The 15,792-nt window shown below is 26.8% G+C and overlaps 1 protein-coding gene across 2 annotated transcripts in view; it reads right to left on the bottom strand.

The window, feature by feature from the left end:
* Positions 1 to 11,875: 11,875 nt before the first annotated feature.
* Positions 11,876 to 15,792, bottom strand: part of LOC145829620 (inhibitor of growth protein 5-like) — a 38,922-nt gene continuing 35,005 nt past the window's right edge. For both annotated transcript variants that reach the window (XM_082937465.1, XM_082937466.1), the window contains 2 exons: positions 15,600 to 15,754; positions 11,876 to 12,236 (listed from right to left, as the gene is read on the bottom strand). In XM_082937465.1, coding sequence (XP_082793591.1) covers positions 12,147 to 12,236; positions 15,600 to 15,754 — 245 coding nt within the window. In that variant the 3' untranslated portion in view covers positions 11,876 to 12,146. The remainder of the gene's footprint in view (positions 12,237 to 15,599; positions 15,755 to 15,792) is intronic.

Genomic DNA, 15,792 nt, shown 5'->3' with positions numbered 1-15,792 from the left:
AAAGCTGTTAAAAGGGTTAACGTTTTAGATATTGTTTAAGAATGTTTTAAATTTTTCCTGTTCATATTTAAAAATTATTACTTCAAGTTAAAAATATTAACAAACAGTAATTATGTTTTAGATTTTTTTTAATCAATATCATACAGAACAATTCTTGAAGCAAAAGTCATAAATTAATTTTGTTAAAATTTTAAGTTTTAATGTGAATATTACAGTTTTATTATATATTAAACTTTTTGTGCTTTGTAAAATGTTTATTAAGTTATAGTAATTAAGATGAAAAATGCATTAGTTTAAAGCTGATAGATATGAAAGTTTTTTAATTGAAACATTTACCCCTTATATGTTAGTTTGTAAATTTATAGTTTTATATTGTTTAAAAAAAAAACTATGACTAAATTTAAATGACATCACTTATTTATTCTTGTTAATAATTAATAGTCATAAGTTAATTTTGTTAAAGTTTTTAGTTTTCACTATAAAGTGTTCCTTTAAAATTTTTTTCAACTATTTTGTTTCATTAATTAAAAAAACTTAATTTTTTGTAAGTTTAAAGGTGAATATTACAGTTTTATTATATTTTAAACTTTTTGTGCTTTGTAAAATGTTTAATTAAGTTACAGTAAATAAGATGAAAAATGCATTTACTTTAACTTTAAAATTGTAAACATTTATCCTTTATATGTTAGTTAGTAAATTTATAGTTTTATATTGTTTAAAAAAAAACCATGACTAAATTTAAATTACATCACTTATTTATTCTTGTTTATAACTAATAGTCATAAATTAATTTTACTAAAGTTTTCAGTTTTTACTGTAAAGTGTAAACCTTTAATTTACTTACCTTTAAAAAGTTTTTCAATTCTTTTGTTTCATTAAATAAAAAACTTATTTTTTTGTAAGTTTAAATGTGAATATTACAGTTTTATTATATTTTAAACTTTTTTTTGTGAAATGTTTATCAAGCTATAATAAATAAGATTTAAAATACATTAGTTTTAAGCTTATAGATATGAAAGTTATTTAATGTAAAAATTTATGTCTAAAATTTGATTAAAAATACTTATATATTCTTGTTAAAAAAACTGTTTTGTAGAAATAAACCAATTTAAGCACCTTTTAAATTTATCCTTCATAATAATAATAAAATTTAGTTTGAAGTTGGTCAACAAATGTTAAGAATCGCGCTTAGTAGAATAAAATTATTTATAAGTAGGTTAACTTTAAATCAAAGCAAATTAGTTATAACTCAATTTAAGCAAGCATCTTAAAATGAAAATGTTAAATTTCCGAAAAAAAAAAAATTAATCCATAAAAAGTATTTCATTTTAAATGTTTCAATTATATTCAAGTACATTTTATTATTGAAATTAATAAATTTTTTATTTAATAAAAGGAATCATAAATAACAAAAGAGAACATTTTAATACACAAAAAGTTATTCAAACATTTTAAACCCCTAAACGTAAGGAAAAATATAGTTGAGAACTGCATGAAAGTGCATTGCAAACTTTTTCTTTAGCTTATTCTCTCACTTTTTAAACTTCTTTTTTCTTTAATTTTTACTACAACGCATGCTTGACAACTCTCGTTTAAACAGCTTTAATCAAGTTAAAAACAACTTATGAAAAGTCTGTTCTCAACTTTGATTTAAAGTTTTGCACACAGTGTAAAAACTATGATAAATTATTTTTGTTTGATTCTAAAATAAAATTGTATACATAGTTAAGTCGTTTAATATCAGATTTTTGGATAACCGCTCTAAGCGTTAACTTAGCTCGATAGGCAATTTTGGCAATTAAAAAATATGTCCAAACTTTAGATCTAAATATTTTCCTTACATTTAAAGTTAACGTAGATTTTCTTATTCTAGAGAACGCTCCTTTGCCTTTAATTTAAAAAAGAAATCCATTGGATTTGGGTTGAAATTTTCTTCGGCATTTCTTTTATGAGGGATTTCATATTCAAATAATGATAATTTTAGTAAAACGTGCATGGTATTGTCTTACATAAAAACAGTCTAGATAAAAAAAGCGTGGATCATTTAAAATAGTCATAATTAAGTGTATTAAAGTAAGTTAATAATTTTTTTGCTACAGTGACTGTTAGAAAATTGAAGGATTTTGAAATTTATAATCGGGCATATTTGTATATATTATTTAAATATTAGAAATTTGAAAAAAAAACGACTCTTGAGAACACAGCAATATAAGTAGAGTAAAAAAATATATATTTTGGCTTAAACATCCGTTGGAGTAAAAATTATAATAAAAAAAAACTTTTTTTTAAGGGGCCATCTCAAAAATTCAAACTCCAATTTAATGGATTTTTATTTAAATTAAAGGCAAAGAAGCGTTCTCTAGAAAAAAATCTAAGTTAGCTTTCAAGACAAGGAAAATAATTGGATCTAAAGTTTGGAAGTTTTTTAAAAATTGCAAAAAATAATTAATTGAGCTAAGTTAACACTCGTTCTTACTTATTCATCTTATGTTATTTCTTTATGTTTGCTCGTGAACCTATTTCGGTTTAAATAACATTTTCGCTTTTCTATTACGAGAATATAAAAATAAATATACTTGTAGGTAATTTAATTTATTTCATTTTAACAAGGTTTTCCTCAGGTCACTTGTTTCAGTGTAATTTTATCTGCATAGCTCAGGCCTTACAAGGATTATTTTCTAGGCATCTCTATCAAGTATATCTTTAAAACTTATGACATATACTTTATGAAGTTTTCAGTGAGGAAGTCTAGTTTACAAAGACCATGTAATCTATTAAAATATCTTTTGTTTTCTTAATATGGTTTTCAGTCTCCATCTAGATGTTATTTATTAAATTGTGTCATAAATGACTTGTGACAAGGATTGTAGGACTTATATATTCTATTTTACTTTTTTCTTAATTAAAATTCTTTAAATCATATACTTCTTTAACCGCGCATTGGTTGGTTGAAAAATTTGAGTGCAAATATCTTGTTTTATTTTTCATTGCCGGGAAATGGAGTGTGAGCACACTGGCAAAAACATTTGAATTATATCAGGATATGCTTAGTAATTGGAATATTACCTTAAATCATGTTCACAATTTTTTGTGAGACAATGCAAAAAAAAGTTGGTATGTAAAGTTAAAACCAGAGGAGGTTGGCACGCCAACTTCCAAGGGTTTGTTTAGAAGAGTAGGGGGTTAATGATTGACTCATGGCTAAGAGGTCTTCGGCTCTGAATGCGAGCACTCTTAGTCCGAGTTTGAATCATAGTGTCTGGAAGACACTCTGGATTTGGACTGACTCGTGACATAGTTTAAATTTACTTTAACAAAAACTATTTAGTAATATAAAATACAAAGCAGTTGGGATAAATTCATATACTAAAAACTTAAAAGTAAACCAATTTGTAACAAAATATAAAAAACTAAAATGAATAAAGTAGTTAAAATTAGACAAAAATTACAATAAAAAACTCAGGTTTGAAAAAATTAAGAAAATTTTATAAACTGTTATAAAATGTTAAACAATATTAACAAAAATCAAGAAAACACTTATATTTGTCTAAAGACAATTTAAGTAACTTGTTTATAAAAAAACTCAATAAAATTAGTAACTAGCACACAGGAAAAGGTGGATGATCCACTGGTGGATCTACTGGACGAAAATCAAATCCACTCCAACTTTTTTCCTCAGAACTCAGACTACTGTCTCTAACAATAATCCTAAGCTCACAGTAGTGATTTCTCTGAGTAATGACAGTTGTTATTGCAACAATTTCAAACTTCTTGTAGTATAACTTGTCAACATCTCATTTGTTGTTGCTTATAGCTTGCCCAACAACAAAGTGTTTCCAATTTAAAAATGGAAAATTGTAAATAAATAACGTATTGTACAAAGTCTTGCTTTTTGTTCAAGATGTGTATACAAGGTGGAACTCCACATATCTTATGCTGAAGAGACTGAAAAAGTTAAAACCAGGTGTAGGGTACTATGTGGCTAACTATAAAAACTATTAAGATTCGATTATTTATTATCAGCTAAAGAATGGCAACTGGTTATCACTTTATTCTACTACCCCAACCCTCTTTTTGTAACTAAGGAGTGTAGTAAAAACAATGCATTGGTCTCAAGCGTGATCCTGCATGCAAAATCACTGACGAAGTTTGTTAACACTAATGAAAATTCAGAAGACTATCAAATATTTGTAAAACTTTAGCCAAGACTATAGGAGAGGCTTGCGAAAGAAGATTCTATACTAGGGGTGGGCAACGTTTTTAATCGGGACGGATCCGGAAAACTTTTGTCTTTGGTATGCCGGAGCATTTCGAATTAGTGATTTACCAGATAATGCCTTTTTTAATCCGGATCCTAATTTAAAACATTATTTGGATCCAGTCGGATTCTAACTTAAAGTTTGGTATTTGATCGGAATATAGTTTTATAGATACGGTTGATCACTTTTCTGAATCCTTCTAATTAACAAAAAAATCTCAAATGACAACTTAAGATATAGATTGAAACATGTCAGATGTTTACGTAAAATCTACAAATAGAATTGACATGGTATTTGACAAAGGTTGGTATGTAAGATTTTAAAATTACTTTACTTTGGGTAATTTGACAAAAAGGTATTCCAACTAAGTTGGTACAACACAAAATGGTTTTATCATTTGACATCAATTTGAAAAGCCATTTTTAAGTTAAAATCTTACAGTTTTGTTTTGTTAAAATTTGCGGGCCAGATTCCATTGTATTTCAAAAAACGGTCGGGAGCTAGACATTGCCCACCCCTATTCTATACCAATAACAACAACTTAAACATAATTGACAACAAATTATACTACTCACAACAGCTGTTGATCCATGATATCGACTTCCGCCTTCCATTCTTACCTCAAAAATAATGTCAAAGAGCAGCTAAAATTTAATGTTAAAAAACATATCTCTCTCGAGGCTGATTCTCTTATATTGCCGCCAGAGAAACAAAAAGTCTCGGTAGATTTTGATCCGGAGAAGTTTCCAACCTACTAAGTATTTGTTTTAAATAGAATCAAACAGAGCTACACAGGAGGACGAGCAACAGGATTATATCGATGAAGAAATTGAAGCAGAAATAAAGAGCTTTTTTTTTTTTTGCTATGGAGAATTTGAATGCAGAAACTGAAGAGGAAAAAGTTTTAAACTGGCGGAACTTGAACAAGACAAAATACCCACATCTTGCCAGCTTTGCAAGGAAATATCTTGTTGCACAATCATCTTCTTTGTATTCTGAAAGATTATTTTCTGAATATGGTAATTTGTACGAAAAAAAGCGTAATTGATTGCTTCCAAAGACCGGCAAAGAACTTTATTTGTTACCACAACTTAAAAGAAAACAAGAATAGTCTTTTGTAGTATGAAAAAGATATCTTTTCCAATTGTAGTTCCTTTTATATTTATAAACAGTTGTTAAGGTTAGTTTATATTTCTTTCTTGAAATGGTTTAAAGTGTAACCCTAAGTGGAATTTAATAACGTTTTTTTAAAATTGTAATTCCTTTTCTTTTTTAGGCCTTTACTATAGTTGGTATTATATATATAAATTATTTCAAATTATTACAGCTTCATGTTGTTTTAAATTGCACTTTGTTTTATAAATATGAACACTTGCAAAAGTTTAAGTTCTAATTCGTTTATGGTCCCAAAAAACCAACTCTCAAGTTAAACGTGAAATGTTTTAATTTTGTTTTGTGCTTTAAGCATTTATAAAAGTCAATGATTTATTAATTTTTTATAACAAAAATACAAGTTAACTGTTAATGTTGCTTGCATGGATATCAAAATATTGAAATTAAGTTCTGGTGTATGTAGCTTGATTTTTTTTAGCGAGACATTCGTATTTTGTTTGCTTTTAAAATGATTAATCATAAATAAAAAATTATTTACTTATTAATACCTTAAAAATTTTGTTCAAACTTAATTTACCAATTAAGTATTAATATATTAAGTATTTATTATTAATAAACTTGTATTGTATTTACATAACAAGCAGCTTAAATCTTTAGGATTATAATTATTAAAGTATTGAGATTCGGCCGAATCCAAATTTCAAAATTGAGATTCGGATCCTAATTTGAAATAAGACACGTATTCGGTATATCACTAATTTTTTTATTAAAACTTTTATTTATTATTTCAAATCTTAACAGCTTTTAAGTTGTTTTAATATGTAACATATAACTTTTTATAGCACTATAGTTATATTCATTACTTGATTATTAATTTTACTTACATATTCTCCATTTTTGCACTGTAAATTTATATATGTTTTGTAATTACTATTAGTTATCTATATACAATGCTTATGTTTAATAAATACACATACTCATCTTCTTTATCTTTTAATTCTTGTTTGCAGTACTTATTTTTTTAGAAGTCCGTTGAGCTGTGTCAATCTTTTAACACACAGAGACGTGCGGCAGTTTAATAAAGCAAGTACTGTGAAAATTTTTGTTTACTCCAACAAAATTGTTTTGTTATCTTTGTTAGCAACTAACTTTTGAGGGAACGTGTCAAATATGCACAAAGGGACACTTTAGCACAAAAAAAAACATTTTGGAACGAGAGTGAAAAAAAGTAAATAAAGTTAAAACAAAAAATAAATTTATAAAACTAAACTAAAAAAAAGTTACCGACCGAGGGTAAGGGGTAAAAGTGATAGTAAAAATAAAAATTGTTAATAAAATAATAACAATTAATAAAAAAAACGAAAAAGTTACCGACCAAGGGTATGGGGTAAAAATAGTATAAATGAAAATTACCAAATAAAACTATTATTAAGAAATAAGTAATAAAAAATTTAAAAAAAGATTAAAAAATCAAAAAAGAAGATAAAAAATGTAACAAGCAAGGGTAATGCAGGGTTGCCACAGATCAAGCTGAGAAAACTTTCTTAACTTTTTACAACAATTTTTCTGACTTTTTTAAATCAACCTCTTAATTTAAACTTATTCTAAAATACACAATCTAACACTTGAAACTATATAAAGCTTCAATCTAATTTTAATACAGGTTAAAACAAGTTTTTAGTTGAATTCAATCATCAAACTTCCATTATATCACTTGAACCATCTGTGTATGATTGATGTATTGCAATAAACAGTTCTATCAGCAAAATACTTGTATTATTACCTTATAAACATAGCTTGTCTGAAAAAAGACACAATTTTTTAGCATTTCCAAACATAAATGTTTCTAAACAAGCTAAACGATAAATAAGGAAATTTTACAATTAAAACCTTAAATTAGTTACGAACTTTCACAACTAAAACCTTAAAACAATAAAGAACTTGTACAATTAAAACCTTAAAAAATAAAGAACTTAATCAAACACTGTTTTTTTCTTATATGTACTTCTTTTTTTTCTCCGTTTTATTATTTGCTCTTCAACCTCTTCATCTAATGAATATATGGTTTCCTTCATTTGGTCTGCATCCCACTTCATTTTCTTGGCAGTTAAAACCATTTGCCTCATTTTATTCAAATCGCTCTCATCTGCTGCCCCTACACTTGTCGAAGAAAATCTTTTCTTTAAATCAAGCCACAATTTGTGGGCTTCATTTCTTTTATTTTTGCACTCATTTATTTTTACCTCCAATTTTGCTGCCTCTGATTCCTCCTCATCCTCCATCTCTTCCTGCCTTTGTTCTTTAAAAAAAAAAATTATACCTGTATAAATAAAACACTTGCTATATTAAAAGTATGCTAACGCTAAAACGTAACACTCTAAAAAATACAACGTAACTGGATCTTGCGGCGGCTACCGACATCTGCATATCTTTCGAGACGTTGACTTGATATGGTTCTAGTTTGTAAGCATACGTGTAATCTTTAATTTTTCTGGATGTATTAGTTTCTCTTTTCATGCTATTTTCAAGCAGAGCTTTCTTAATACTAAATCCTCGTTCGACCTCAGCCTGGCCATTGTGCAACACAAATAATGATTGCAACAACTTTCCAAAAGAAAAATTGGTAGGAACTACCAATGTTTCAAAATAAAACTGGTTCAAACGATGTTGACTTCGGTTGAAGCTCTTGAACTCTAATGCATTCATTGGAAAATTTATCAAATTCTAAATTGATCAATGCTAGCATCACATTCAGTGTTGAAGCACATTTTTTGCTTTGTTAAGGAGTGCAAAATATTGGCAAAACGCTTAACAAAAATTGTAACTCCTAATTTTCCAAGGCTATGCGGATTTCGGCTTAACATATATTTTACAAATGTAGTTCCAATAGCCATTCTGCTCCGGAGATTTTCAACTGCTTTTATAACAAATACTCTACATTCTTTATTGAAATTTAAGACCTTTTGTTCCTCAACTAGGTCTTTTTTCCTCAAATTTGCAAGCAAATTGGTTGCATCACAACCAAGATCAAAGCACAGTGGGCTGAAAACGGGGATCAAGCGGTCATTGACATAAAACTGTCATAAAAAGCAGTATAATACAATTTAAAGTTACACTTAGTGTTACAATATGAATAATTTTTGTTTTTAATTAAAAAATAGTTAAAATTTTAATTTCTAATAAAACTTTAATGAAAGAAACTTAAAAAAAAGAAAATAATAATTGGCTACCTCAAGAGAGTAACATTTACTCCCATTTTAGTTTAAATATGAATGAATTTTCATGTCAAGCCGGGTGAAACTATACTCTAAATACAGTTTATTTTTAATTTAAGGCTGTTCTCTGTATGTCAAAGTTTGTATTATTAATAACGTTACGTTTGTACTAGTCTATCAAAAGAAAAAAAAATCGTAAACATTTTGAACAATAAAAACATTTATTCGTTGCAAAACAGTGCAAAAAACAAAATAGTTTAGCCTATGATTAAAAAAAAAGTACTTTAAATTTACTAGAAAATATAAGTCAAACAGTAAGTTCTTAAAACTTCTTTAAAATTAAGTTTCTAAAATAAATAAAACACTCTATTCAGTAGCACAAAGCATATGTAACAACGTTTCCCATTCTGAACTACATGATGAAATTTTTTCATCTAGCTTCAAACAACTTTGCGCAGTATGTCCAACTTCTTTACAATAAGTGCAATTCAGTCTGTCTAAAGTGTTGTTAACATCGTAGTCACTCTTGTTCCATAATTGATTTAAACAATCTGTTAAATTTTCATACTGAGAAGTTTTTCTTGAAAAGTTCATTCTGTACTGTCTTAGAAACTTGTTGTTAGCTTCCAATCCACTTTCGGTGTAATTTAGCAAACCTCTACCGTTGTTTTGGTCAATTAGTTCAGCACTATGTGCAAGAACAGTATGCGCAGTTGGTGTAAAGCGAATCCATTTAACCGAAATGACCAGCATAATTGTTTTTTGACATAAAACTGAGTATTTCTCTACATTAATCTTTCTGTTAGAATTTATGAGGAATAAAATAATGAAAACATACAAAATAATTTTTTCAATGTTGTCTTTTAAACTAACATCAGAAATATGCTTCGTCAGCAGAGTCCTATTATTGGTTTTTAGTAAAGTTTTGACTACGTTACCTGTTGTAGAAGTTCCACCATGGCCTGTTGGATCCGGTTTTTCGAGAGCAACATTAATTTATCTATTTTCTCGACTACATTTCTATCTGTGCTATGTAATTTTTTATTGTTTTTTTGGATAGTTTTGTATTCTTTGAATAGCTTATCAAGATCTTCTTTAACTTTAGATTTGCTAGATTTTGAAAGTTCAAGCTTGTCTATCACTTCATCAGCAACAGCGTCAAAGTTAGGCTTAGTTTGAAATTGTGGTTTGTGGTTTTTGAACAGTTTGTATATTTCGATGTTAGTTAAACTATCCATATTACTGCTAGGTTTAAATAAGTTATAGTAATAAATCTACAAAAAATATATTAGTTTTAATCAGATGCAATACACTGGCTATCTTGTATCATAAATAAAAACACTACTTTTACAAAAACTACTATAATAACTTCAGTACTACAAAACCTTAAATTTGCTAAAATAGTAAAAAAAAACTATTTCAATAGCTAAAACATATGCTAAGCTACCATGTTTTTACCAATACTAACTGTTGTCATCATTATTGGAGCTTAAATGATCTGTAAACAAAAGTAAGTGAATCTATACACATTAAGAACCTTCTAGAACATACAAAATGGTCTTTTTTGTCATAGTGAAAAACCAGGGATAGAATATTATATCAAATTTTTTAACAGAAATATCGCTTGTAAAAACCTAAAAAATAGTTATATTCCACATGATAGATTTGTCTGTAAATTTGTATATAGAATCCTTGTCATTTTTACTAAATTATAAAAAAAAAAAATTTGTTGGTTGTACGGTGCCGAATTGAGAAAATTAACCCTAAAGAATACCCTAAATTGCAAGAAAAACATCGATGAATTTTCGACGAAAATAGAAGATTTTTTAAATGAGAAATAATATACTTTTACTTTTAAAATTCAAAGAATTTTGACTTTTTTCAATTAACACCAAACCAAAGAAATGAAAAAACTTAAAAAAAAGTATTTGTATAAAAGCTTTTAAGGTGTTTTTTAATAGTAGATGTAGACCTTAATTTTGAAAAAAATTTAAGCATTTTTCGAGGCATTTTTAAACTTAAAAAAAGCAAACTTTGGCTACATTTAAGCTTACATAACTTTTAGTATACTTTAAGTAGAACAGAAATAAACCCAGTTTTTAAAAGACGAAACCCCGCTCTAAACAATTAAATAAAAATCTTGCTTTAACTGTTTAGTCGCAGAAATAGTCAATGGCCACTTGCCAGCCCACTGTGCAAAGGCAGGTTTTAGGGAAGCTTGATCATTCAGTTCAATCTTGAATAACTGAGGAAAGCTGAGGTTTGAAACTATACCGTCTTTCATAAAGATTCACAGCAATTCAATTACCAAGCACAAAATGTCCTCATGCATAAAGGCAACAATAGGCTGGGTACTATGGTACAATGTCAAAAAAGGTTAAATGAAAGATGCTACCTAACTTAAGAAATGCATCTTCACTAAGAAAAGATCATCAACCACAGCATCCCTTACAACTTAAAGTTTACAAAAACTGCTGTACAAAAAAGTAGGGTACTTGTTCAATATGTTAATAGAAAATTTTTGCGGTTTTATAAAGGATATTTTATTAATTTATACCAGATGAAGGCATTAGAAATTAAATAATTTTGTAAATTTCTAGGAAAATTTTGCAATTTTTTCTGACTTAAAAGGATTTCTAATAAACTTTTTACTACTTAAAGGCTTTGAAAAACAAGGAAATTTGTAAACTTGAACTGACATAATCTGATTTTTTTTTTGTCAAATTTCCTGACTTTTTTTTCAAAAATCCCCATTTTTCCTTGACTTTTGTATTTTTTTTAGTTTTTCCTGACCTTGTGGTAACCCTGGTAGTGTTAGGGATAACAGTGATAGTAAAAGTAAAACAAAAAAAATTATTTTAAATAATATAAAATAGAATAAATCAAAAAAGTTTCAACCCGTGCAAAACTGATCCTTCGTACAAAAATGTCCCTTCGTGCACATTTGACACCTACCAAAAACTTGAACATTTACATACAATATATTTTTCCTACGTTAAAACTCATTAATACACTTCGTTGTACTAATTACTACAATTTTTGTAAACTTCGTAAAACTTATGTTCTATTATCTATGTTTTAGTTTATTTTGTGGTCAATTATAACCATTGCCATCTGTGATTTTATTGCAGCTTTTCACACTTAAATTGGTGCGTAGCACCAAAAATTAGTTGTTCATAGCCAGAAATTTATTCCTTTTTTAAGAACAGATTTGTTCCTGATTAAATACTTTTTACTGCAATATTTAATATGTGAAAAAAATATCTTCTAAGTGAAATGGTAGTAATTACAGTTTATTTCAAAATGAATGAAAACTAATTTTATTAAATTCAAGAAAAATATGCTTATTTTAATAGTTGCGTATTATAATATCCGAAATCTCATTAAAACTAATGTAACAACCTTATAGATAGAAAGTTAATTTTTTTAAGACTCATTTTATAAATATTGTTTTTTTAAGCTATTTAGAAAAATTTTTAACTGTTTTTCTTTTAAAATTAAAATGAATTCAGTAAAAAATATTGAACTAATAAGAGTTTTATCTTCTAAACAATTCATACTACTTTTTTGTACACTTGGGACAAAACCATTTACCTTCAGGTTGGGCTTCTAAACCAACGCATCCAAAGTGAAACCATTCTATAGGACACTGTAAATAAAGTCAACTATTTTTTTATACACTAAAGTTTTAAAAAAACTAAACATGGTGTTTATTTTAATTGATAGCTAGTTATGTGTTTAAAAATTTAAGAGATTTTAAATTGCACATTATTCTCTATCATTAGTGATTTGAATACTATAAGTTGTTTTGAATTTGACTATATTTATCTAATTGTTTTGCATTTGATTATTTTTGCCTTTAATATATTGCAACTCTTGAAGAATTATAATCAAAATAAGTAGTTTTATCTACATATGAGTTGTACAACATTTAACCAATAATTAAAGATTTTATTAACAAAAAAAAACATTTTATAACTTATTCTATATGGAAAGGTACTTTGTTACTTGATTTGTAAAATTTGTTGAAGTTGTTAATCCTGGATATTGATCTTAGTTACAAAATACTTATGTAAATTGGTATATACTCGATACATCGAGATATAAAGAATTCAAGTTGGGAAGTTCAATAGGTTCTCTGTATATGGAATGAATAAATCTAAAAAGGATAAAGACAACTTCATTGAAGTCTATATTCTTCCTTATTAATTAAAATTATACTGTCTAGTATTTGTTTTTTCATTCAAAATAAGAAAAAATTACGCATAATTTTCAAGAATTCATCAAGATATTTTTATTTAATATTTACTTTTAAACTTTAATTTAGTATATCAAAAGGTCCTTAGCTTTAAATTATTTTAATAAAATAAATTTTATAGAGATATAAAAACAAAGAAAAAATACGATTAAAAGTTGCCTTACATATACATATTGCGGTTACATAAGATTTTTAAATTCTTATAAAATCATTATGGGGTCACATCACAAAAAGTTAATAAAATCTCTAAAAATTGAAAAATTGCTTTGAAGATTTTGTTTATAGTAATAACTGATAGTAAAAAACTATAAAAGAGAATATTTATATACAATATAAAATTCTTACTATATTATTATTAATATTTAACATAAAAGTTTAAAATCAAATGAAGGTACATTTGTAAAAATTTCAAAGCTTGCATGTAATTTTAGTAGTGATAAACTTTTTTGTTATTTTGAAAAAATATTTCTTTTAAATCTTTTTGTAAAACATTTCTATAAACTTATATAGTATTCTAATACTTAGGTATCAATTAAATCACTAATGAGGGTTAAATATATTTTGCTTTTTATTTTGCAATAGTTTTATTTCAATAAATATATGTAAATTTATATGTATATTTAGTTTTATATTTTATGCTAATATTTGTTTTTAAAAAAGTAGCAAAGATACTAACTCTTCAATACAAAAGAGTTTTTTTTTTAATTAATTATTCTAAGGAAAACATCGGCGAAAGTCTACCAAAGCATAAGCCTGGGCTAACGCATATCGTAAGATAAGCTCAAGTTAACATAGAGGTTTGATCAAAGCGTTATGATCAAGCTTTTATGCTATTTTAATTATTACAAGTATTATTTATTATTATTCAATTTTTTTATAATATTAATATCCTATAGGTACAAAACCATCGTAAATTGATTTTATCGTTTGAGTTTAAGAGAAGTATTTTCATAAAATATATTTAAAAACAGAATTTATATTCAAATACACAATATTTACACAAGTGTAGATATTTAAAAAAATATTTTTTTGTTATTACAACTTTCACTAAGATGGTGATATTTTAAGATTACAATGACTTTGTAGTAATAAATTTCAAATTCATACTTTATTACAATAATCTATTTTATTTGATATACTGCAGAACTCTAAATATTCATAACTTAAAAGGTATTAACAAAGATTTTTAAATGTAGGTTTAAAAAGGTTTGGTTTGTGCAAAATCACGCTCAAAAAACTGCTTTAAAAAGACGCTTGAAGCAAAAAAAAGAAGATAAAAACGGTGCAAAAATGACGCTCGGTGATAAAGCGACGCCGTGCAAAAGTGAACCATCGTGCTAAAGTGACGCAGTGCAAAAGACACCCGCTGTGCTAAAATGACGTCTCGCAAAAATGACCCAACGTAATAAAGTGACCCATCGTGCTAAATTGACTCATTGTGCTAAAATGACGCCGAATAAAATGACACACTGTGCTAAAGTGACGCTGTGCAAATGTGACGCACCGTGCTAAAATGACGCCGTGCCTAAGTGTCGCAGTCCAAAAGTGACCCACCGTGCTATTTTGGCCCGCTCGCAAAAACAATCTTAAAATTTTAGTGATAATAGGTGAATAAAATTCTAAGACTCTAATCAACTTAGAGCTTCAAACGAATTATAATAAACTCCATCTACAACAAATCTATGCCAGTTTGCGCGAGGTCGTTAAGCGGGTTTTTGCTTAATAAAATAAGAATCACTCAGAAATTGAACCATGAAAAAAAAAACAATTTAAAAGAATACTTTGACATACAAATATTTTGTTCTTTGTTTTATAGCTTTGGAAAAATATTTTTTATTGTATTTTAACAAAGTTTTAACTTTTTTAGAAAAAAAAGTGATTATGATAGTTTTGCATTTTTTATGGTTCCTAAGCTGGTAAACCCTATAAGTTTTTGATAAAACAGCAAATAAAGAGCCTAATATTAAAAAGTTTTGATATAATAGATTTTAATAATGTTGACAGATAATGCTCCAAACATGTTTTTTTTAAACATTTTTTTGTTTTTTTATAGCAGATATAACTGTATACATATAAAAAACAAACAAATTAAGAAAGATTAAAATATCCTAGAACTAATTTACGTGACAATTTTTTTTATAAAGAGAGAAAATAATAAACTTCAGTGATTTTTTTGAAGAACTAATAAGTTTTTTAAAGGAAGAACTGAAGATAGAGCAAATAACTCAAAAGTATATTAGTGTTAGCGTTAAATGTGATGACTTTTTATGTAACCTATTGTTTCAAGTCTAATAAGTTTGGTTATAAATAAATTTTTCTCCTAACTATTCTTAACTTTAGTTAAGGTCGTTTTTGGCCCACTATGTGTGCACAGTAGTACTGTTAAAAAGCAAAATTTAAAAAAACTATCAAAAATTAACTTATTCCACTGTATTTATATTTAAACTATATTTTTCGTACTAATTGGTCGTTTAAAGTTTAATTTATATCAATAGAAATAGATAAACAATAATTTTTAAAATATTAAATACATGTGTTGAAACCTAGTAATCACAGAATTTTGAAAAGTTTGGGAACCACTGCAAGTCAATATCTAAACGTACAGGGGTCAGCAAACTGCGGCCAAAGAGTGGTGTTATATTTTAAAATAGAAAAAATAATCAAATTAAAAACACTTTTTTTTTAGCTTTCGTATAACTTAAGTATTATAAATAACTTTATAGCAAATAACTTCATTAAATTTAATCAACTAACTTCACTATTGTCACACATAACCATTTGTCCAAACGAAACCTGCCTACATACACAATATGTTGGCTCGTTAGGATCAACTGGCATATCCATTACATCTGGTCCAATAGAAGAAACAAAAGGTGACTGCCCAACATACGGTTGTTGAACACATGATTCTAAGTTATAATAGTGAGTTTTCTTATTTATATTTTTC

The sequence above is a fragment of the Thalia democratica genome, chromosome 2, assembly GCF_965202585.1.
Source record: "Thalia democratica chromosome 2, ktThaDemo2.hap1.1, whole genome shotgun sequence".
Lineage (NCBI taxonomy): Eukaryota > Metazoa > Chordata > Thaliacea > Salpida > Salpidae > Thalia > Thalia democratica.
Note: the sequence above shows the minus strand (reverse complement) of the source record. Positions and strands in the feature narration are given on the sequence as shown.